The sequence below is a fragment of the Sceloporus occidentalis genome, unplaced genomic scaffold (genome assembly GCF_023333645.1).
Source record: "Sceloporus occidentalis isolate IW3139 unplaced genomic scaffold, rSceOcc1.0.p SCAF_9, whole genome shotgun sequence".
NCBI classification, from domain to species: Eukaryota; Metazoa; Chordata; class Lepidosauria; order Squamata; family Phrynosomatidae; genus Sceloporus; species Sceloporus occidentalis.
In genome coordinates, this window is record NW_028316989.1 from 6998885 (window position 1) to 7022949 (window position 24065).

A 24065-nucleotide genomic window follows, 5' to 3' on the forward strand; every position below is an offset into this window, starting at 1 on the left:
ACTGTACCAATCCTTTACTCACATGTCTTCTCTCAATAAGCAAGAGAGTGCCTCTCTTCCGCCCACTTCCAATGCATGTGAATATTGCAAAGCTTTATGACCGCAAGAGCAATGTAATGCAGCTGTAGGAATTAAACAGGGTTTAAATATTTTTAAAATAGCACCTTCCTCTGAGTATGGAACAGAAAAATTTGGGCTCTCCCAATTTTTTTTTTTTTTTGCTGTGAAACAATATGATAGTATTCTGATTCCTAGTTTGGAAGAGACTGAAGGGTAAATTTTGTAGCAAGACTTTGGCGGTTCTCCACCTTGTCGTTGTTTTTCTGTTGGGGGAAACAGTCTTTATAGGGCTGTGGAAGATGGCCTTCCTCATGCAGATGTTATTCCCAGTCAGTAGCAAAGAATGGTAGATGTTACGGTCCAGCCAACCACATTAGAAATAAACATATCACATTGATGTTCCTTGTGAAACCTCCACCAAGGCTAGATCAGATCTCTGTCTTGTAGTTAATTTGGATTATGTATTGAGAAATACAGGTTTTGAAATCCTGCGTCAGTTGAGCTGTAGCATTGAATCACAGGTGCTTCCTTTGTGATGTAAAGCATAACTGAGCATGCCAAGCAAAACCAGTTTGGAAATAGTTGTGACAAACCTGCGGAGCAGGAACAAACCGTGAATCATCTAGACCAACAAGACCGAAATGGAAGTGCATGTGAACTATTTAAGTATAATGCATTCTATTTTCATAATAAATACTTCAGATGGTAATTCACTTAAGTCTGATCCAAATGAGCAACTCACTGCATTTTCCAAAGCATTTACATCCCTGAAGGTGTGGTTTGTTACAGAGCTAAAGAATATAAAAACAATGCACTTTGTATTCACCTTTATGGGGATGATAGATTTTTTAAAAAGGTAACATCTCTTTCAAATACTGTTTTTAAAAACTGGATAAAATTAAAACTGGAAAAGTGTTTGGTTTAGTCCAGCATTTTTCCCCAGTCTGTCATCAATGGCATGTGCCGTAATCCAGTCATTAAGGTCAGGATGCTGTCCTCAGTAACTCAGAAATCAGCTGTGAGGTGCTCATGACATGGCTTAGGTAATAGCTATTGACATGTTAACACGTGTTAAGAAAAACCCGGCTGTGCCGTATAGCACATTAATTGCATTTTACAGCCATTTCAGAGCCATAAGCAGAAGATGAGGTCTGCTATTTGGTGATACCATAGCCCTGTTTAAATACTTGAAGGGATGTCATATTGAGGGAGCATGCTTGTTTTCTGCTGCTCCAGAGAACAGGACCTGGAACAATGGATGCAAGCTCCAGGAAAAGAGATTCCAGCTCAACATTAGGAGCAACTTCCTGACAGTAAGGGCTGTTCTACAGTGGCGTCTCCTTCCTTGGCGGTCTTTAAACAGAGGCTGGATGGCCATCTGTCGGGGATGCTTTGAGAGTTCCTGCAAGGCAGGGGGTTGGTCTGGATGGCCCTTGTGGTCTCTTCCAACTCTACCATTCTATGATTCTATGCTGGGAATGCCCCTGACTCTGGATGGTTTCTCATTTGCATTTGCTGAGTCCTCATTTTGCTGTTCTTCAGGATTGCAAATGAGAAATCACCCAGAGTCAGGGGCTTTCCCAGCAAATAATGATCACCAAGTAGCAGACACTAATCCTCTTTGCATATCCTCCCATCCTGGGGGCCTGCCATCAACAACAGAACAATGCACAGATTAACAATGAATTCCTCCAGACCCAGGGTCACACAGTATATATACATCCAGCTCTCTTCTAGGCCAACATTCTCTGAAGATGCCAGCCACAGATGCTGGCAAAGCGTCAGGAATAAACTCTTCTGGAACATGGCCTCATAGCCCCAAAAACCCACAAAAAATATGGGTGCTTGCCATGAAAGCCTTCGACTTCACATCTTGCAGCACCTTTGGGACTAACTGAAAGAAAGAAATTGGCATTATTATTATTAAGCTTTATTTATCATTAAATAAATAATAAATAATTAAATGTAAAATGAATAAAATAAACCTGCCAGCAGCATACATTGGGCTTCACATACATCCCATTTCATAAGGCACTTCCTCTCAAGTTTATACATATTAATACATATAAAATTGAAAACAATGAAATATATCAAACAAACAGGTTAAAATAAGCATAGAACAACAAACATATAATGTCTGGGAATGGTTCCCTAAAGAGAACTGTCTTCAACTCAGTGCTGCTGTTCCACTATTACTCCTCTGGCTGCCTTCTGTTGCATTTTGGGGTTTGTAGTTCAGTGAGGCCTAATAGCTCTCTGGCAGAGAATTCCAAATGCCTTTCCTTAAACTACAAACCCCGGAATGCAACAGGAGGCAGCCAGAGCAGTAAAAGTGGAATAGTAGCACTGTGAGTTAAGTCATTTCTGACCCTGTTATGATGATAAGGGTTCACCCCGGAACCTTTCTCATTCGCCTCCTGTTTCTCCACGGGGAACATTTTAGGTGCTCTCGCCTCGACGCCAAATTGCCCGGATGTAATGGCGATGGGTTGAAATAATGAGTCCGACACCAAAAAGGGTCCCCCATGCGGCTACTTCCGGTCTCAGGAGGAAACGCGAGGAGGTCCCTGGAAGAACGATTTAGAGGTTTTAGGAGCCAGTGCCTTCGACGGAGCGGCTGAAAAGACCCTCCGAGGCCGGCGTTAGTCTTGGACCGCTGCCTTCGTTGTGGTTCCCCGGTAAGTACGTGCGTTGCATGGGGCGAGGCTGCGTTTGGCGGGGCCTTTGGAAAAGGCCTCAGGTGTGTTTCTCCTGCCATTGATCACGCTGTTTGGTGGCCCTGGGGCAAGTCACACTCTCTCAGACTCAGAGGATGGCGATGGCAACCGCGCCTCTGAAGGAACTGGCCAAGAAAACCCTGTGATAGGTTTGCCTTAGGGTCACCATAAGTTGGAAAAGACTTGAAGGGACACAACTAGATATATATAGGTAAAGGTACTCCCTTGACACACACACATATACTATATATATATATATATATATATATATATATATAATATTTAGCATATGTGTGTTTCAATATATAATATATATACACACATACATATGTATATATGTGTGTTTATGTATATGTGTATATATAATAAATATATTTATATATACACATACACACACATATATACATATATACATTATTACACACACACACACACATATATAATATTGCCTTTGTCTTCCTCTGAGGCTGAGAAAGTGTGACTTGTCCAATACACACACATTATATGTATGTATATATATATATATACACACACACACACACACACACACACACACTATCCTCATTGGTGTGTTATGAGGAATGGATAGAAACGGGAAAGAACACTATATGGTAACCTGAGCTTTCTAGTGGAAAGGTGAGAAATAAATGCAGTTTTCAGTGACGGTTTGAAAAGAGTTTTATAGCTGTTGTGTTTGGTTTGTATTTTCAGGCTGCAAATATGTCATACAAAAAAAAGTGTCCAGACTGTGGCTCCCTGGAAATTGTAGAGGATTCTCACTATGCTCAGAACCAGCTAGTATGTGCGGATTGTGGGTTCATTCTAACTGAAGGGCTTCTCACCACCACGTTTGCCGATGAAGAGCATTTACAAGGTGAGTCAAATAGCAGCTCAGCATGTTAGAATTGTGGTTTTGGAGCCTGTGATTCAGTTGTTGTAGTAGTTTCACAGACTGGAAAGCTTTAGGATTTGAAATCCTAAATGATTTGAGATGTGGGAAGATATCTGGAAAAACCTCTCCTGTATGGTTCCTTCGCCTCTGCCTTCTTCCACTGACTTCTTTGAAGGAAAGCTGCCTTGCAAGCCTTGAACAGGAAACTCAGTCCAGAAGAATAAGTGTTTCTATGTGATGTAATTGCAGGTGATTCTCAGAAACCTTGCAGATTTCACTTTACAGGAGCAACCTTCTCTCACAAACTGTTTGGCTTCAGGATCTCTATAGTTCATTTGATCTCCTGCTCTTATCTGTCTTTTAAGTGCTTGGATATTGTTATTGTTTATCATTGCTTATGATAAACTGTCAAGGCTACCTAACTTCCTACCTTTTGAATCCATTTGTCTTGCCTTTATCATATACAGCAATAGTTAAAGCTATTTTTCTATAACTCTGTGATTCCACTTTAACTGTATAACAACATCCTGTGAAATTCTAGGATTTGCAGTTAATGGAGAAGCATCTACAATTCTCAGCTAGAGAGCTATAGTGCCTCACCAGTCTACAAGCAGCAGGCCACAGGAGGGAGCTATGGCACTCAAAGTGTAATATAGCCCTATAATTGTGTAGTGTAAATGGGTCCATGGTTTAAAGTACATGTAAGATGATAAGTTTGTTCCATAATTTTATGTGATCAGAATTGAACTTAGCAGCAGCCGTGGCATTATGGGCAGTTTTGTTTATATTGAAGTTCTCTTGCATCCAGAATATATGTTTTCTTTTGGAAGGGAAGGAAAAAAAACACATACATCTCTTTCTTCTTCAGATGATTTTGATTGTCAGTTACTTTTTGAAAGGAAGAAGAAAAAAGAAAACAGTGGTATACAGAGAAATGAATTCCATATTGTTCAGTCTCTACATCTGACATGTTGAGAGATATCCAAACAATGGATAGACAGGTTGTTCCCAGGATTACAATTTGCTCTGAATAAGATATCTATCTATCCTATCATTTTGTCTATCTGTCTATAAATAAATTTGATATGGTGTGTTTCCTTTTCAGAAGTGACATATCTACGAAGTACTGGTGAGAACGAGCAGCTGAGCCGCTCTCTGCAGCGAGGCAAGTGTTTCACATCATCCATCAATATGGTGTATTGCAAAAATGAATGTGAGAGCTAGCATGGTGTAATGGTTAGAATATTGGACTATGAAACTGGGAGACAAGGGATTGAATCCCCACTCAGCCATAGAAGACCACTGCTTGACTTTGGGCAAGTTATACTTTCCTATCCTCAGAGGATGGCATGAGCAAACCTCTTCTGGAAAAAAATCTGCTAAATAGGTTTGCCTTAGAGTTGCCATAAATCAGAAATGACTTGAAGGCACATCAATAACAACAGAAATGAATCTTATTTCCATTCACTACTTGCTGCCTCTCTAAAACCAAAGAGAAAGTTGAATTTCAAAATTCCCTGTCTTCTTACTTGAGCAGGACAGACATCCTTAAGGGAGTGTTTTACTTTGTTTCTGTTGCCTAGAGGTTGGACCTGGGTTTGGTGACCTAGTCAGATTCCATAGAGTCATTTATTATCATTGTTTTCCTTGCCATTTCATGGGCATCATCATTGTACATGTAAAACCAGTGTTTGATATGGACTACATAATGGTATATATAAAACCAGGGTACTGATAACAAAGATTGTCTAACTTAACAATAAAATACAAGATATTATGCCTTATATGCACACCATGTAAATATTCTTTCTCTGACTTGCACCTGAATCTGATCTTTACCACAATATATTTTCTCAGTGACCTTTGACAGGTCACAATGCTTCAACCTCAAAGGAAAGCAATGGCAAACCTACTCTGACTAAATCGTGGCAAGAAAACTTTATGATAGGGTTGTCATATGCCAGAGCTGACTTGAAGGCACATATCAAGTTTATACAGGGAAAGGTCTGAGGGGGAAAAAATCACTCACAAATAAATGTATGGCAATATTTCTTACATACTGATGTGATATTTCCCCCGCAGGGCTCAGACGTGTCCGGGATCTCTGCAGAGTTCTCCGTCTTCCTTCTCTGTTTGAAGACACAGCTGTGAGTTATTACCAAAAGGCAGTCAAGCACCCCTGCTTTCGCAACGTCAGCTTGGAGAAGAAGGAGATGATTGTGGGCTGTTGTGTCTTTGTCACCTGCCGACAACACAATTGGCCCCTGACTATGGGCACTGTCTGTTTGCTGCTCTATACAAACAAAGAGGTGTTTACCGCAACCTACCTGCAGTTTTTGAAGGAAATGTCATTGGATGTTCCTTCCCTGAGTTTGACAGATCTGTTGAAAACACACCTCAGCAGGTATGTTAATGTCCATCTGCCTTTTTCCTGATACACTTCTCAAAGTTGGTATATAGTTTCTAAGGAAGTCTGGAATCTTTAGGAAATGTCATTTGCTATTTCATGGTCTTAAGGCAAACAATGCAGCCCTACACTATATTCTGCAGCTCAGTGCTGTATGTTGACAACATTAAAATTCAGGATAAAATAAAAATAATTAAAATGGAAAAACAGGTTTTGAAATAAGTGACCCAGATTAAAATACACCAGTTACAATGAGCCTGCTGTATTGGTGTGCTAGACATCCATGGACTGGAGCTCCCGCAGATTTCCCCACACTGTATTAGCCAGTGGTGACATGCTGACACACAAGTTGATCTTGGTACCTTCACTTTCTCAGGCTGTCCTCTTTCATCAGGTTCTTTTCAGCATAACGTGGGGTGGAAGAAAGCCAGGTGTGGCAGAGGAGAGCCATGTATTGTTGATGGAAATTGTAAACAAATAATGAACAAATAAATGAGGAAATGAGTGAGACCTACAAACCCTGTTCCTCTCTCCATCATATAGGCTTTGTTGCAAGGGCTGGGAAAGCTTCAGGGCTAGTTTCATGCTTTTCTCTGTAGTTATAAGGACATCAAACCTCCTTTCCTAAGTAGAGACTTCTCAGAATAGTGGAGTTTACTCTTGTTATGAAATTCTATGTTTCCTTTTTGTTCACACACCCCACCACAAATAACCCTCCTTTTGTTGTTATCCTGGCACTGCACATACAAACATAATTTGAAGATAGGTGGTAGATGTTGTTGAACTACAACTCCCAAGAATTGTTAACTTTAGTGATGCGCCCCTGGGCTGGCTGGAGTTGCATCATCTTGGGGGTTGCACACTTCTCACCTAGCATAAATACAGTCTTATTATATACAACCTTGCCCATGTAATGTCAGAACCAGAGTAATGTGGTGGTTTGAGTGTTGGACTAAGATGCTGGGAGACCTGTATTCAGATCTCTGCTTGACCATGGAAATCCACAGAGTGACCTTGGGCAAGTTATACTCCCAGACAGGTGTGTAAAGAAATGAATGAAAAAGCACCATAAAATGTGTGGTGATGATAGGCATAATCCAGTGTTATTGTTACAATAAAAAAACTATGTTTGTTAAGCTGTTGTTTATAACAAAACTCTATTTTATTCAGCTGATGTGTTTCAGGACATAGGCATAGTTATCCTTGTAAAATACATACTTTCTTTTCTCCCTTCTAGTTTTAAGCTTTTCAAGGAGTCATCTGGAATCCCACCCAAATTTGTTGAACACAAGGAGAAGTTGATGGACAGAACTATTCAGATGGTGGAGCTTGCCAGTGAGACTTGGTTGGTGACTGGCCGACATCCCATCCCCATTGTGATGGCAGCAGCCTTCCTGGCATGGCAGTCTCTGAGGCCTATTGATCGCCTCACTTGCACCTTTTCTAAGTTCTGTGAACTTGCTGGTACAGACACACCAGGACCAGCTCACAAGAGGCTGAAAGAGCTGCAGAACAACCTCCTTCAGATGGCTTCTCATTTGGGCTGGCTGCGAGTGCTCAAGTTGGACCGGAGGACTGTGGTAAAGTATATTGGCGACCTACTGCAGCATCGTTATGTGCTTTTGCAGACTGCCTTTTCCAAAATGGATAGCACTGAAGGTTGCAATCCGGAAAGCTTGACACCAGAAACACCACAGCAGCTTACAGAAGAATGCCCTGCAATGACTGAAAAGGTTTCTCTTGTAGGAAAGAAGCAGAAACATAGCAGCAAGTGGGCACCTTTTCTCCCACCCTGCATGCTGCATCCTTCAAAAAGATTGAGGACTCTTGATCCAAGCCCAGAGGACTCTGCTATCACTGGGGATGAGCCCATTTTAGATAGCGAGATAGAACAGTACATTCGGACCCCAGAAGAAAAGGAGATATTTAGGGAGACTCAGGCACGCTTATAATCCGGTAGCCACAAGTGATTACGAGAACTATTCTAGTAGCACATGTTGGTGGGTCCCATAGCTATTTTCCTTCTCGATTTTAATGGGTCCTCTCTTATTGTTCAAAAAACACTGTTCTCTTTCACCCATCTCAGAAAGGGTGTATAGGAAACAAAGTAGCAGCTTCAGGTTAGAACATTTAATTATAAAATCCCTTGGTGTGCATTGTATATGATCTATAGAGTTGGCCCTCTGTATCCATGATTCCTCATTCACAGACTGAACTATCCATGGCTTGACCCCCCCTCTCTCTATATATATATGTGTGTTTGTGTGTGTGTGTATTTTCATTCCAAAAAAAACACCTTGATTTTGCCTTTTTATATAAGGAACACCCTTTTATTTCACCATTATATTTAATGGAACTTGAGCATCCACAGATTTTGGTATCCACGGGGGGTTCCTGGAACCAAACCACAGCGGATATCAAAAGCCTACTGTATTTTTTAAAAAGTAAATTCCCAGTGGTGGTGAACTGGAATTTGAGATGCCTCTAATATATTTCCAACCCACGATGGGAAGAATGAGACTAAAAACTTAAACTGCAGAGGATTAATAAGTTGACATGCTGATGCTGTTTTTAAGGCTCCTTTAAAAATGGACTGTACTGCCCAGTTAAAAGATTGGTATATACCACAGAGGCTCCCATGCCCTCCTGTTGTGGCTTTTGCCTAAGTTGCTTTGGTAGTATTGAAAGCATGTATTTTTGGGAATAAACGGTCTGACCATTGATAAGTCTTCTCCTGGCTTAGCAAAATTTGAAGCAACCATATAATTTGGCCTGTGACTCCACTGATTTTTTTACCAGACTAATCAACATATGGCAGGAGCCGAAATTGGTAGGTTTCTGTAAATGTCTTCATTGAGAAGTAGCCTTTTATTCAGTCATGGAATCATAGTATTGGAAGGGTATGCAAGGGCCAGCTAGTTGAACCCCCATTTAAAGACCTCCAAAAAAAGAAGAGCCCTCCACCCCATGAAGCAGTTAATTCCATTGTTCAACAGCTCTTACTGCCAAATGCTCTTCCTAAGGTTTAGGTGGAATCGCTTTCTTGTAACTTGAACCTTTTGGTTTGTGTTCTGGTCTTGAGCAAAATAGAATAAGCTTGTTTCATCTTTCGGATGAAATTCCTTCAGATATTTATCAGTGGCATTGATATAATCAATGTCCATCAATCTTATGTAAGCATACCTTGCTCTCCAAGCCATTTCTGATAGGGCTTAGGTTCCAGATCTGTACATTTTTGGCCACCAAAATGGAAATTCTGTGACAAGCAAAGCTGGTGCAGGAGTTATCCCTCGCCTTCAGATGGTTGCTTGAATATTTGAAATAGATTTGTTCACCAAGGAAAGTGTTACTTGACCTGGTTGTTTCATTTCACATGTGGATATTGTTTGGAATAAAACGTTGACTGAAACTTACTGAATTACTCTTCTTTTTTGTGATGTCCCTATTCTGTCCATGCTGTATTCTACATTTTCTGTTAAAACAGTAATGCCTAGTAACACATCTACATCATTAACTGAGATATACTTGTGTACTGTTTTACTTTGCCTTTTCTCCCCCTCTCCTTGTCATTAAGGAACAAGTGACCTTTACTTCATAAAGCTGACAGATACTTGGTTTTCTGGTGGAGGCATAAATCCATTCATTACTTGTAATTGGGGCTAGGTTTCAGTGGTGCCAAAAGTTGATTTTGATTGATAATATTGGAAAATGTGTGGGTTGTTAGATCATCAAAGAAGCAAGAAAACTATAGCTAACTTATTGGATGTTGCAAATCTTTAATATATTAAACAAGAAACATCTGCTAGAAACAGTTCATTTATATAAAATGCAAAAAAACACAACAAAAACCAACTATTAAATGCTTTCTTTGGCACAGTTGTCTCTCAAAGAGCTTTCTGTCTGATATGCCATTTGCTCCTAATGTAAACAGATGAACGAATACAAAGCTTTTCTGATAATACTGTTTCAGTGTAGCAAGCATATATAACAAGTTCAGCACTGCCAATATGTGAGTTGCAGTACTGACATATAAATGATTTAGGCTTTATTAAATATGCATATAAAACTAATAAGTCCCCCGCATGAGATGAGAAGGGATAACTCTCAAGCAAGACAGAAGGAAGCACTTGTCAACAGTTTTTGGAAGATTCAGGGATTAAGTGCTTTATAATCATTTAATGGCTACAACTTTCCATGACAGCTCTCAGAGCCAGTACAAATCCTCATACTGGTCCAGGGCCCCTTCTTCATGACTTGTGGCACCACACAAGGTGGGCTAAAGCAATTTGCAGTTCCTTGGAGGTAGGTTTTGTACAGGCAAGGAGACAGCAAGTACAGGCAGCCCTCCACATCCATGGATTCAACCATCTATGGCTTGAAAATATTTAAAATATATATAAATTCCAAAAAGCAACCTTGAATTTGCTATTATATATAATGGACACCATTTCATTTTATTTAATGGGACTTGACCATCTATTCATTTTGGTATCCACAGAGGGTCCTGGAATCAAACCCCAGCAAATACCAAAACCCCACCATATTTATCTGTCCATATAGAAGGGCGTTTTTAATTTTTGCATTCTGTTCAGAGTAACGTCTTTTTATTTCATACCATCATGAAATAGTAAGAACAAGGCACTGGAGGGGTTTTTTTTTACATGTTATGTGTATCTGTTTACCAAGTCTGCATTTGTTTCTCATTTGTAGTACCCCGTCCATGTGTTTCTACTCAAGACTACTTCTGTAATTGAGTTCTCATTTTCTCAAGCGCTCTACTGCAGTGATTAATTTGTGAGAAGAGAGATGGAACAGTTGGTCTCACTTTCCTAGCCTGTTGTGTCTTCATGATGGTCATAGAGAAAACATTTTGCTTGTTGAGACCAAAGGATCCAGGGACCAATACCCACTTAGCTGGAATTCTTGGACACCTATGGCTTTTAAGTTGTTACACAAAGCTGTATTTCTTATTGCCCTATGCTTCTTCTGTTCTACCCTGTACCCCTTGAAAATTTAGGGCAAGGATCATGACTTACATCCTTCTGGATCCTATTAAATGCCATCCCACTCCTACAACTGTCTATATATGCTTTATATCTAAGCATTTGTTATCACTCTGTGCATCCAAAGAAGTGGGTTTATATCCATGAAACCTCATGCAATTTTTTTAAAGGTTAGTCTTAAAGTTGCTGCTATATTCCTTTCCCTCCCTCTCTCTCCCTCCTTTTTATGCTGCAAGAGATTAACATGATTACTTCTTTGGAAACTAAATGAGCTATGTTTGCTTTGCATCTTCTAATGGTTCCCAGACTTGGCTCCCCAGAAATTGTTGGGCTATGACTTTACAAAATCTCTTGCCACTGTGCTGCCTGGGGATTTGGGGAGATGAAACAGAACAAGAGACCCAAGTTTAAGGAATGACTAATCTAGTATCTCTCTTAGAAAAGAAAGGGAGGAGGGAATGGGTTTTTTTTAACAACAGCAAAAACCTACCCACTCCACCCACCCCAAATTGTGATGTTGCTGATACAACCCACTTTAGGCTGGGGGAAGATTTTTCAATTCAAGCTTTATAATCTCTCTTTGTGATACTTCCTAATCTCATTGTCTGATACAACAAAAGCAACATTAGAAGGCTGTATCTCTGAGGTGAGTCAGTTTGGAAAATAATGCACCAGAAGACATTTTCACAACTCAGTTTTAGTCCCCCTTGTGACTTCACCTTCAGTTTGCATAACATAATATAATAAATCTATGTAGACTGGGCAAGGCATGAATCTCCTGCTTCTTGCTACCTCTTCTGGAACATGCACTTGAGAACTGAAGACATTACATGTGCAGCTATTTCCAGGTCATTTTAGAAATAGCAAATTCCACACAAGTGAGGTAAAGTGACTACTTGACAACTTGGTAAAGAAAGGTTTGCTTTTTCCATGAAAATCAAATAGTAGGGAATGTCCCAAAGGTGCTTAAAGGCATTTTTTAAATATTGTCCCCTGCCTAATCCTTGAAGGATTAATGTGTTTTGATCCTCTGGCACCTCTTCCTCAGACACTTTCATCAGTTCTAAAAATGGTATATGGAGGCTATTTCAGAACCACCTCTGTGTATTTTCTTTGCACGTTTTCATTTTATGACCAACATCTTCCATTTGGTTGCGATCCTGCATCGTCAGCTAACTGCTATGATCGAGCTGCATCATTTTACTTTAGTGTGACAGTGCCATTCCCTGCAATTTCTCTGTCCAGCCTGGCAAAGGCTCAACTGAAGTGCTTCCAAGGTGCTGCAGATCAGGGGACTAGACTGCACCGCTCATCCAGTCATTGAATGCATTGAAAAGAGGCAGCTGGAGAAACCTCTCAGGGTGTTGGCACAACTACTTGACTCAATGCACCCTGTGACTGGGAGAGTGATGCCCATGTCATTGTGGAAACGCTCCAGTCAGAGCACTGCCAGGGTGGAAACATTGGTTTTTAAGGCCATATTTGGTTGTTGACAGCTGTAACCGTGATTCTCCAGTAGCTACAATATCATAAGTGCACCTTGTGATCTCATAACTGCTGAACAAGATGCCAGCTTTTTTTTTTTTTAAGTAGGGATATTATTTGCTTAAAGAAATTATAATTAATGGCTGGAATCCTGTTAATGACACACGTGCGTATATGTCCTGTTTTGAACAAGGCACAAGGGACCACTCTCTCGATCCCACTGAGGTTCACTATGGAGAGAGGAAGTGGGCAAGGAACAGTTTACTGACTGTAACAACTGCTTGGAGAGGGAGCCATGGAGTTGCATTCACAGTTAATGCTCCCTGTGCACTGTGCAAGATCTAAGCTAAGAATTCATAATTAAGTGATCAATCGATTAAATGAGCAAAAAGGAACAGGTTGCTTACCTACAACTGTGATTCTTTGAGTGGCCATCTGTGAATTCACACATATGAGTCTTGGTGCCTGTGCCAAGACTCATTTGTGTGATTTCACAGAGTCCATGAAGGAGAAAACATTTTTGAAGGAAGAAACATACTTGACATTAACAGACATCATGGGAAAGAGAAATCTTTTTTAGAGAAGGGAGAATGTTGCTTTAAAGCAGTTCTGGTAAGTGCTTGTACTTAACTTACCATTATTTCTCTGTCTACCTAAGCAAATCTGCAGCCCAATTAATCAGGGGCACCTTTTTAATTCATTCAAAATACCCCCCCCCTAAGAAAACCCCACTAATAAAATAAAGAATTCCTGCTCTTTTCTCCCAGCTGGACAACTGATGCCTGGGTACCTTCCCAGGCTTTCTCCTGCTGCCTTCCTTCAGCCACTAAATTGACTGTGCAAAGAAGTCCTGAATACCTCCTTGTGTGATCAATATCAAGAAATATATGAGTGTGTGTCATCAGCAGGATTCTGGCTCAAATGTGCTACAATTTATGCCATCTCTCTACTTCCAAAGATAGGAGGAGGAGATGTGAGGATTATTTGGAGGCTTCATGCCTAACTTGCCCCAAGAGCTTGGTTAAGCAGAGCCAAATTGGCAACTGACATTCCCCAATGGCTTTTCATGTTCCTGAGTAAGAAAGATGGGCGATGATGATGCTTCCTGAAGGTGCCATAAGCACTTCTGATGGAAGACAAGAGCTCATCCCTCCTTTCTTTCAGAAAAGACTAGCAGAGGAGGGGAGCACTGGGTGCTATGTGTTCCTTTGGGAAGCAACACACAAGAGCACATGCTCTTCTCACCTTCTGGCCTTTCCCAAAACTATATTGCTGGAGAGGAGACTGGCCAGCAAGAATTGCTGATCACGGTGCAAATATTCATCAAGAATATATCTAAGCACAATTTTTGCAAATTCATGTACAAAATCCTGCAAGACTTAGGTATAGTTTTCACTGACGTAATCAGCCTGCGTTTAGGGTCTACCACTTTCTGCCTGCAAGGATTTCTCATTATTGAATGGTCCACCAATATTAAAATAAAAGCAAAATCTTTCCACTTGGAAAAGGAGAGGTCAAAGAGAATGAGTTCTCATCCTGTGGATCATGGAACGGAAGTCATATGCATGCACAGCATCTTCAGTTCCTCACGCTTTGCAGAGCTGTGTCAAAACAACCCCCCCCACCACCACCAAGCAGGTTCAGTCAAAGCATCCAAGATGAGTCAAAACTAGCCATGTGATCTGGCCCTGAGTTCAGCAGGAGGAGAAACCTCCTTTACAGAACATGGATTGTTTCAACACAAAGTCTGCAGGCACGGTCATCAAATAGCACATTTTGCCTATACATATATACATATGATACTACAGCTTTCAGCTTATAAATAATGCTGCCCTCAGTATATTATACAAAAGCATCTGAGGATCTATGTGACATGCAAAAGGGGATATAAGATTGCAACGCTCCAGAATGCTTTAAAAAAACAAACCCTATATGATTGTCTTCCATCTTACAACTTTAGTGCTTTTAGTGCCTTGAGGGACAGTCATCCACTGCTCATTCCAAGGAGAGTGAAATGTCCCACTCCCACCAGCATTACCTTGTGCATTAAGCAGCAGAGACAGGGAGTGTGCAGTCGTTCCTGTGACAGGATATACAGGCATGCCCACCCACCTCAACCACTCAAATACCTGCTGGACCTTCCTCTCCACTGCAGGTGTCTGGCAAGGAGTGTGGCCACTCCTGCTAATACTGCCTGAGCCCATATAGTGCATAACAGCCACTTTGGCAGCTTGCTTTGGCAATAAGGTGCTGTACCTTACAGCTTTTTGCCTTGGAAACTGGGGTGTGGGCAGCTCGAGCTGCAGTCGCCTGGCCCTTTGGGCTTTGCTTACACTGTTGTCTCGCTCTTCCAGAGGCCTGTTTTCATGCCAGCTGCACTGTCAGCACTTGTGAGGTTTATGTCATACTTGCTGCCCTTCAGGACCCCATTCTGATTGGTTGTGTTGAGCGGAAAAGATCGCCTCTTAGTCTCTTTCTCCATGGTGGCATTGGCTTGGTGCTTGAGGTTGTCTCTGCTGGCACTTCTCTGCTTGGCTTGACCAAAATCTGATGGCTGGTGGCCACCACTGCCGTCGCTCAAGTCAGACTGCGTCAGGGCTGACTCCAAGCTTGGTACCACCCCTGGGCGACGATTGTTCAATGGACTATTCCGACTACTTTGGTAACTCTCTGAATGGCTGTTGTGGAGGCTCCCACTCTCACTGGTGGGATGCTCTGAAGAAGGCCCCCGTAGCACTTTTAGGCGCTGGTGTTTCCCTTCCCGGTACTGCTTAGTCCGACTTTTGTGGTGCCGACTGCGCCCATGTAAGTTGTTGGCATACCTGGCTGGAGGGGTACTCTTGCTATTGGAAGGCTCAACATCTTCACAGCAGATGGATGGCAGAGGATTCACATCTGCCTGGCTAAGGGCGACTTGCAAGTTGTTGAGCTTGCAAGACCCTGGGGCTGAATTAGTGCTGCTGGGGGAGGATGAAGACTTGACAGATGGAGCCACCTCAGGGCTACAGCCAATGAAGATCTGGGAACCATCCTCCACACCTACCCCAGGGTGCACATAGGCTTGCATGGGTAAAGCATTCCTATAAGATGGGCAGCAGGCAAACCATGAACTTTGCACATCCTGACGGCGGGCACAGTGGTAGACAAAGATGAAGAGCCCCAAAGCACTAGCTGTCACTCCATAGAGGCAACTGAAGATGACTTTTAGGAGGAACCAGCGCTGGGAAACCGCCATGGCCCCAAACATCCAAAGGGTGATGTACAGAAAATGGGTGATCACAAGGGCCCAGAACTGCATCTCTAAGGAATAGACGCCATCAACTTCAACAGCATGAGGCCCAGAATTCAGTGTGACTGAGATGGAACCCGAGTCAGTCAAAAGGTTGCTGCTGGCACCCAGGCGCTGTCGAGTTTCCAGGGGCTTGGGCACCTCTTTGGGGTTCTTGGCTTGGCACTGCAAACTGATTCCAGCGCACAAGAAGTAGATCCAGGTGACAAGTAAAATGAAAGCTACAGGCACATAGAATGCCCCAATGCTTGGTCGACAGGCCAGCCAGCAACTGTATGGGATGGCATTGAGGAGGAGAAAGAAAAAGAAAGGAAAAGTTCAGCAAAGCTATCAGTAGCCACTCTAGCCCAGGGCTTGCAGCAAAGAGAAGATAACAGTCATTCTTTTATTCTGAATCAAACCAGTACTCTGTCTCATCTAGCATCCTGCTTCCACGGTGGCTGAAGAGATGCTTCCTAGGAGCTCTCTAGCAGAGTCTGGAGGCAGTAGGCGCTCCCCTATTGCCATTGACCAAGGAGGTTCCTTGGAGTCATTACCAGAAAAGGTAGGGGATTGTAAGATCCACTGCAGACAAACAAAATAAGACTGAGGCCATCCCTTTATATGGCCTAAATACTCTAAAGGCACCATATCCTACATCTTGGAAGCTAAGCAGGTACAGCCTTGGCTGGTACTTGGAGGGGAGACCACCAAAGAATACCAGGCACTGTGGGCAATATTTCAGAGGCAGGAATTACAAAAACCACCTCTTTGTCTAAGAAACCTTGTAAGCCACTCTGAGAGCCTTTGTGGTTGAAGAGCAGGATATAAATACTCATAATAATAATAATAATAATAATCAGTTAGTAAGGGGGAAGTCACTAGTATGTTAGTTATATGTGCTTAGTATGTTAGTGAAGTTTGTTAATTGGATAGTGGCATGTTTTTTGTGGTTTACGGATAGATGTTTTATACAGAGAGAGAATGTAGTTGTTTATGTTTTTTATGTTTGTGTACTCAAATAAAAATGATTTTATAAAAAGAAACTGTTAAATCTATAGCTCAAAAAAGTTTATATTTTTCAAAAAATCGTGATCTTTCATGGAACCCCTAGCAACCTTTCAAGGAGACTTTATTGAGAAATCCTGCATTACATCCTTGTTCGGTGGTTTTCCTCAACTATGAAAAGAGTAGTTCCAGGTACAGCTCTGCCGGTCCATTGATAACAACCACTGATGGGTTGAGGGTTCCAGTGCTTCATTGTCCTGCCCCCTGGACCTCCTGCATAACTATATTGGTGGACCTTTATGCTCCACCAGCGTCAAATAGGATCTTGTCCTTAATTTTCTACTAGTTTTCTAAGCCTTGTCCATAAATAGGGGCATCATGTCTGGTGCCAAAACATTCAAATCCAGAGGTTGTGATTACTTACTAGAACTCCTGATCGCCATAATTGTGAATATTGACTGCAGCTGTAATCCCACAAATAATTAGAGGGATCCCACCAGCAATCAGGTAGAATCTGAAAATATAAAGAAAACCATCATTGCAGAAATTGTCTCCTCGATATGGAATTTATTTCGGAAAACATTCCATACAGAGGGACAAATAAAAAAATAAGCTGCAGCCTGTAGCAGTCAACCTGTAGAGAGTATGAGAGCCATGCCCAGCAATGAATTTGGGGCTTCTTAGGTGGACCAGGATTGAGGAAAAACAGCCATTATGTTTCACCCTGACATCTACAGTCCCTAAAACTATCTTTCTTCTTCAATACCGTAGCATTGGGCGTGGGGCTGGTGGGGGTGTTTCTCCTTCCTGCAGCTGTGGTGCCTTCCATGTGGCCTCCTTATAGATCACTCGTGCCATCACTGCCATCCATAAAAGTGAAGATAATGAGGAATAGTGGAGAATGATGCCAACCTGTAAGGGAGGAGAACATGCCTATTAGAAGATGTGAACATTGCTGTTTCACTATTGTGCAATACAAGTGTATGCCTATGTGCATTGCCTATGTTGCTAGTCTGCATGGGGACTGAGTAGTGCTGTAATGGTGTATGCCTGCAAGTGGTTCTTTATAACTAAGGGCTTAGTGAATTGAGGCCAATATGTTGTAAGTCTTTGGTTTACAACATATGAGGGAAAAGTGTGATATAAATGAATAAAATCACCACCATCATCAAAAAAATGTGTACAAATGTGTATGTGTATGCACAATAACTGTTCATCTTCAAGATGCTCCCATAGAAATAAAATTACTCATGGCAAAGCATCACTCCCATGCTTCTCTCACAAATTACAAAAGGAATATTGCCACTGCTACTAAGGATTTGGATGATTGTCATTATCAGTGCACTGACATCTCTTTGTGTACAATGCTAGTTTCTTCTTTTTACTGCATAAGGTGTGTGTGTGTGTGTGTGTGTGTGTGTGTGAAGAAGACATCTACAGTGTCCATATTAAGAGCTCTAGGCCCAAACTTAATAGGGCCCTTTCACCATACTTACTGCTTGGCAGATGGCAACATAGTTGGTGAGGGTGATGCCACCTGCAAACACAGCTGATGTCATGGCAATGTGGAAACAGAGGTTCAACAGCATGTGCCAGCACTTACGTGAGATGTGAATGGTGCTGAAAAACAGAACCAGATGAAGGCAAATAAGGTTATTTTGGAGGATACTATGCAGAAGTTCTCATTTTCAATCCCTGGTATCACTGATCAAAAGGCAATAGGAAAGAACCCTGGAAAGCTTCTGTCCACCAACATAGACAATATTGGGCTAGACCAGGACTGGGAAGCATGCAGGCCACATGTGACCTCTTAGGGCTGTATCTGCAGTCAGTACCAGCTTCCAAGGGCTGGATGTTGTACCCTGGACACCAAGAGGTTGTCCGCTTTGAAGAAGATTGTTAAATAATATGATCAGATAGAAGGTAGTTTAACCTGCCCTTGGCAGGCAGTGGCTCTCCAGGGTGTCAGACAAGGATTATTTCCAGGCCTGGAGATGCTGAACCTGGGACAGCCACTGAGATCCAGCCCTTCCTCAAAAGACAACAAACTGATGTCACTGCACAGAACGGAGCTACACATAATAAACTAAATCCAGTTTTAATCCCAACAAGAGTAAGCATGTTGAAATGAATGGAAATTGTTAATCAATACTTCTGCAAGTATAAGTTTCAATAGGTCAGCTTTAGTTTTGTATAAAATTGGATTAGCAAAAAAAGTTTAATTCTTGGGTTAGCTTCTCTCCCACCTCACTCCTCCCCCCCCCCCACCCATGAAACAAAACTGTGGATAGCTTCAGTTTAAGAAAAGGACTGTCAGTGGACTGGGAGCTACCAGTCCTTTGTTTCCCCCCTTCCAGTTCTTCTCCCTAACCATATGGAGAACTGCAAAGCCATTGGAAGCAGAGCTTTAGTGGATACTCACCTGTGGTTGATGATATAGGTGATGATGGTGGCAAAGAGGCACAAGAGAAGGAGGGCAGTGCAACTGTAAATGACAGGATGCAGCACTTCTGCTGGGCTCTGCGACTCATGTGGAAAATTGCTGAGCTCCTGCATTTGAGAAAATGGTTCATACATGTGTCATGTCAGATAGGTAAAGCTAAATCAGTGTGGGACTTAATATCCTGCCGACATTTGCCACATTTTGTTTGGAGTGCAGCTGAAGGTGCAAAAAGAAGCCGCAAAAAGAGGCTCCTTTTTGCACTGCGGAAAGGGTGCCATAGCCACCAGCACTGGCGCAGAGGCTTTTTGGTGCTCCTTTGGTGCTGCATCTGGACCTAGCTCCAGAGGAGCGCTGTAATGCCACCTGCCATGCAGTGGGGCACATGGCGTCACACTGGCATCAGGGCGGAGTCAGGGAGTGCGGTGTGTGGATGCCATGCCCCCACTTCACCCCAATGTCAGCCTTTATTGCTGGTCTGTCGGGGCTCTAAGTTTCTGGGCTACAACCCTATACACCAAAGGTGGGCAACTGTGGAAAGCTATGGGGCTACACCCCCTAAAAAACAAATAGAAAAAAATTGTTTGCCTGCAACTGCCCTCTTGCAGTATATGGGGCATTTTGCAACATTTACCCCCCTCCCGGCCATTTTAGGCTCAAAAAAAGACATTTTTAATAACACAAAGTGAGTGGAAGTCCAGGAGTACGGTTGGTTTGCTTTGTGATCACCTATAGACATTACATAATATTTTACATGTTACTTCCAAGTGTTGTGGTGTGCCTGAAAGCATTTAGGAACACTTGAACTACTCTACTCCACCCACTCTCAGTCCCTGGCATCCCACCATCTCATCCCATACCTACCATCAATACAGCAACATTACTGAGGTGCCGGCAACTCATGGTGGTGACGTTGGATTCTAGGCCAGTCATCCTGCAGCCTTCCACTCTCCATCCACCATAGCCGCCCAGAATATCAAAGTCCCAATAAGCAGCCACACGGTCCACTCCCTTGTCCAAATGCCGCAGTGAAATGACAACAGGCTCTGTGAGGTTGCTCACTCCACAGCCATCTGGGAATGAGGGAAGGATGAATCTTTTGTAAAGAGGCTACAGGCAATCTCCAAAGTTCAAACTAAACTTAATATGACACATTCTTTCTGCTTCATCTCCATGCATTTGAGGATGTAGACCAAGTCTACAAACGCTTATGCTGCAACTACTTTATCTCAGTTAGTGCTGCAAGATCCCTTTGCATGCTGATATTCCAAACTAACGTGGCTATATCTCTGAGTTCTATACTTTGCTTAGGTGCAACTACCTAATGAGACTCCCCAGCAATGTAATAAAAGAGGCCAAGTCAAATTATTGCTTTAGAGTATTTCAGGCAGAAGTCCTTCCTGTCACCTTCCTCCTGATCCTTCAAACTGGAGATGTCAAAGACTGAACCTTGGGCCTTCAGTTTCCAAAACACATGTTCTAATGCCAAGCTGCAGTACCTCTCTTCATGCATCTGTAGAGAAGTGTTCCATGTAACATGCAATCTGTGTGCTTCATGTTACATCAACATAAAGCAGTCAATCAAGATTGGATCCAATGGCCTAACTGTTGTTAGCCCTGACTAGAGTAGACCCAGTCAACGGCTGCTTTTTCAACTGGCATTGCATGTTCCAATTTGTATTTCTTCCTGTGTCCTTTTCCAAACATAAAAATCCCATTTGCTTCTCTGCCCTTTCAACAATGCTATTGGGGGGGGGGGGGGATACAGACACCACTATTTTGCCTTCTTTTTGCTTTGGCAGGACTAATTCCCACTTCAGAGAGTTGAGGGGAACATGATTTTGTTTGGAAAAATGGCACTCAGGAGGAAAAAGATTAAAACAATAATCTGTCTAATAATCTGTCTAATGTCTAATAATCATTTCAGTGCCATTTTCCATCTACAGCACTCTGGGGGAAAATACGCAAGTGTATTGGGCTGGATCCAAAGTTAGGCACATGCAACTGGGTAGGCACATGTGAACATCTTACCCAATCCTATTCACAGTCCTTCCAGACCCCTGAAAATGCTACACAAAGGGCAAGGGGAACCTACTGAATGGATCAGAGAGCCCTTAAAATTGGGCAGAACCCATCTATGTATGGATGATAGATCCTGCTACCCAGGTAGATTCAGCCCCATTATCTATCTATCCATCTTTCTATCTATATATGAATATAAACATAACCCTTCATAAGCAGTACTGCCAAAGTCAACTCATTCCCTCCACCCATGGTTGCTTTTTAAATCTTTTTTTTTTTAAGATTCTCATGTCACATGTAGTTTGGCTCCGAGAAAGAGAAAAGTGGCAGATTTTGCAGCTCTTCAGGAAGAGAACTGAGCCTATGGGCATTACCACATGAGTCTCCTGTCTCACCGCAATTGCATTCCTTAAGGAAACGGAAACATACCAGTTTGGGAGCATTCATTATCACACTTCTCTGGAATAGTTCAGTGGTGCTGTTTTTGCATTCGATGCTCACATACTCTCTCTTCTGCATATCATCCCTGCCTTCCTGCTCTATGCCCCACCTGGCATCCCTTTTGAGGTTTTTGTTTTTATTTTTAATTCAATTGCTGAGTTAAGTTAATGACATATAGTTTTTAAAAATTAAAAAGAAAAGAAGTGGGGGGGGGAAGGAAAACAGCCTCCTTGGGAATAGCAAGGGGGAGGGGGCAAGGAAGAGACTCGTACTTCCTGAAAACAGTATCAGAACTACAGTGGAAAGGATGCATTATTATACCAAGGATTAACTGGAAATCAATGGTATTGGGAGCTTATTGATGGGTTTGCCCATCAATGAAAAGGGATACTGTACCAATGCCTTAAAGGCAAAGCAGCAACGAGAGAGAGAGAGAGAGAGAGAGAGAGAGAGAGAGAGTCATTTGATATATATGGCCAAAGACTCTGTTCTCCAGCTTTAATTTTGGTTTAAAAGCCTTGTGTGTTAATATCCTCATATTCTCATTCTTAAATCAGAGAAACAATGCTCTTTTCATGAGGTTTTTTTTTTTTTTTTGCTATTTTTTTCATGCTTTTCTCCCAGGCATTGTAATTGCCCCCTCCAGTTTCCAACCGTCAACTTTCCATTTCCATCTGTCAACTTTCCATACCTAACAAACATGCTGAATTCTCATTGGTATGTTTGGGTTTTCCCCACACTTCTCTCCCACCCAGCTGTCTGCCTTTCTTCCTCTCTAAATATTTCTTGTGCTTCTGCTAACCTTGGAATTTCCGAATCCTGTTGCTACCTCCCTTTTGCATATGCTTGATGTTCTTTTGGCTATTCAATAGTTCATGTTTGGGGAATCACTTTACTATAATATACAGCAGTGGTTCTCAAACGCAACCCCTCTTCTGTCTTTTCTTGGAAATGTACTTTTAATATATACATTTAGGCTAAGGTGGGTTAGATTCCACCTTGCCAGTCCACAGATACTGTCTAGACCAGCCTTTCCCAACCTGGTGGTGTCCAGATGTGTTGGACTACAGCTCCCATCATCTCATGCTTTCTAGGGCTAAAGGGAGATGCTGCCCAAATACATCTGATGGGGATGTCTGCCCTAGGGGCTTCCCGCCAACCTTTCCCTGCTACTGCAACTGGGCTCTTACGTGTTCCTGCATAGATCACTGGTGTGGCCACGCTGCGCCGTTTGCCATCATCAGCCAGGTGTGAAGAGTTTCCAGTGCTGCAGAAGAGTTTGCCATTGCGGAACACCAGGAACTGGAGCTTACATTGGAGAGGTGGAGGGTGGGAAGGTGCTGGTGGGGAGAAGAGGCCAGGAGGCAGCTGAATGGAGGCCAGAGCAATGCTGTTCTGATGGGACAGGGAACCAAGGGGTCAGTGACAGAACCAGAGTAGCCCCATCCCACCCTGGTGAATATAAGGTTCAATACCCATGCAAACGAACTGCCTTTCAACCCAGTCAGATTACTGTCCTTCTAACCCAGTGTTGAAGGCTCAAAGCTGTAGTAGCTCTCTCAAAGCTTTCAGGTACAAATCTTTCCTGCTATCTTTTAAAATTACAAATGGCAGAGTCTGAATCTGGGACTGAACCTAGAATCCCTTGCATGAAAAGTTTATGCTCCACCATTAAGCTATGATCTCCCTTCAATAGATCTATCCATCCCTGCTACTCCTATAGAGTTTTCTTGTTAAGTCTAGTGTGAGCTGAAGGCTCCCAGAATTCAGTTCATTTGCACTCAGTCCTGCCCAAGCAAAGAACACATGGGTCCCTTCTCTGCTCATTCCATCCATTAGGATGTGTTCTTCCCCTTCTTCTTCCCCATCTCCACCTCACCTTGATGTGGAAGCTGGCCAGTGAGATGTTTGGACGGCCTGTTGTACACCGGAACTTGAGTTGTTGGTCTGACAAGGGCTCGGTGTACCGTTCCTGCCTTGGGGAGCGGCCCCCAAGCATCATCTCCTGCTTCTGAAAGGCTGTACAGCTCAGGCCCACATAGCTGTCTGGCTTGATCAAGTAGGCTTCGAAAGCGATATTCCTGGAGTTCTGTCAAAGCAAACCCATATATTTCAGGAGAATCAACAAAGCAAAGCCACAGGCTTTGTGGGAATCAGAATCAGGACAGCTTGGTTATCACATCATCTTGGATTCACCTCCACTCAAACTGCAGTCTTCTTTCCATTTCAACATAAAACTGTCTTGTTACAGCCATTCCTGAACAGAGTTAGCTCCAAGATAGATGGGTTCTCTAGCAGTATGCCCTGTGTTGTGCATTGAAC

The 24065-nt window shown here is 42.4% G+C and overlaps 2 protein-coding genes across 4 annotated transcripts in view; one reads left to right on the plus strand and one right to left on the minus strand.

Moving 5' to 3' along the window:
- The first annotated feature begins 2552 nt into the window (after window positions 1-2552).
- Window positions 2553-9497, plus strand: BRF2 (BRF2 general transcription factor IIIB subunit). Its single transcript, XM_089538497.1, has 5 exons — window positions 2553-2738; window positions 3489-3651; window positions 4775-4834; window positions 5752-6073; window positions 7314-9497. The coding sequence occupies exons 2-5, from the start codon at window positions 3498-3500 to the stop codon at window positions 8026-8028; spliced, it is 1251 nt and encodes a 416-aa protein (XP_089394623.1). The 5' UTR covers window positions 2553-2738; window positions 3489-3497; the 3' UTR covers window positions 8029-9497.
- A 344-nt stretch (window positions 9498-9841) lies between these two features.
- Window positions 9842-24065, minus strand: part of ADGRA2 (adhesion G protein-coupled receptor A2) — a 71985-nt gene continuing 57761 nt past the window's right edge. For all 3 annotated transcript variants that reach the window (XM_089538706.1, XM_089538708.1, XM_089538707.1), the window contains 8 exons: window positions 23623-23832; window positions 22934-23138; window positions 20145-20353; window positions 19263-19390; window positions 18337-18460; window positions 17607-17752; window positions 17265-17354; window positions 9842-16124 (listed from right to left, as the gene is read on the minus strand). In XM_089538706.1, coding sequence (XP_089394832.1) covers window positions 14894-16124; window positions 17265-17354; window positions 17607-17752; window positions 18337-18460; window positions 19263-19390; window positions 20145-20353; window positions 22934-23138; window positions 23623-23832 — 2343 coding nt within the window. In that variant the 3' untranslated portion in view covers window positions 9842-14893. The remainder of the gene's footprint in view (window positions 16125-17264; window positions 17355-17606; window positions 17753-18336; window positions 18461-19262; window positions 19391-20144; window positions 20354-22933; window positions 23139-23622; window positions 23833-24065) is intronic.

Excerpts from the sequence above, each read along its gene's own strand:
- BRF2 (XM_089538497.1), top strand. The coding sequence starts at position 3,498 with ATGTCATACAAAAAAAAGTGTCCAGACTGTGGCTCCCTGGAAATTGTA. Across the intron at positions 3,652-4,774 it reads CGATGAAGAGCATTTACAAG|AAGTGACATATCTACGAAGT; the intron begins GTGAGTCAAATA and ends TTTCCTTTTCAG. Across the intron at positions 6,074-7,313 it reads TTGAAAACACACCTCAGCAG|TTTTAAGCTTTTCAAGGAGT; the intron begins GTATGTTAATGT and ends TCTCCCTTCTAG.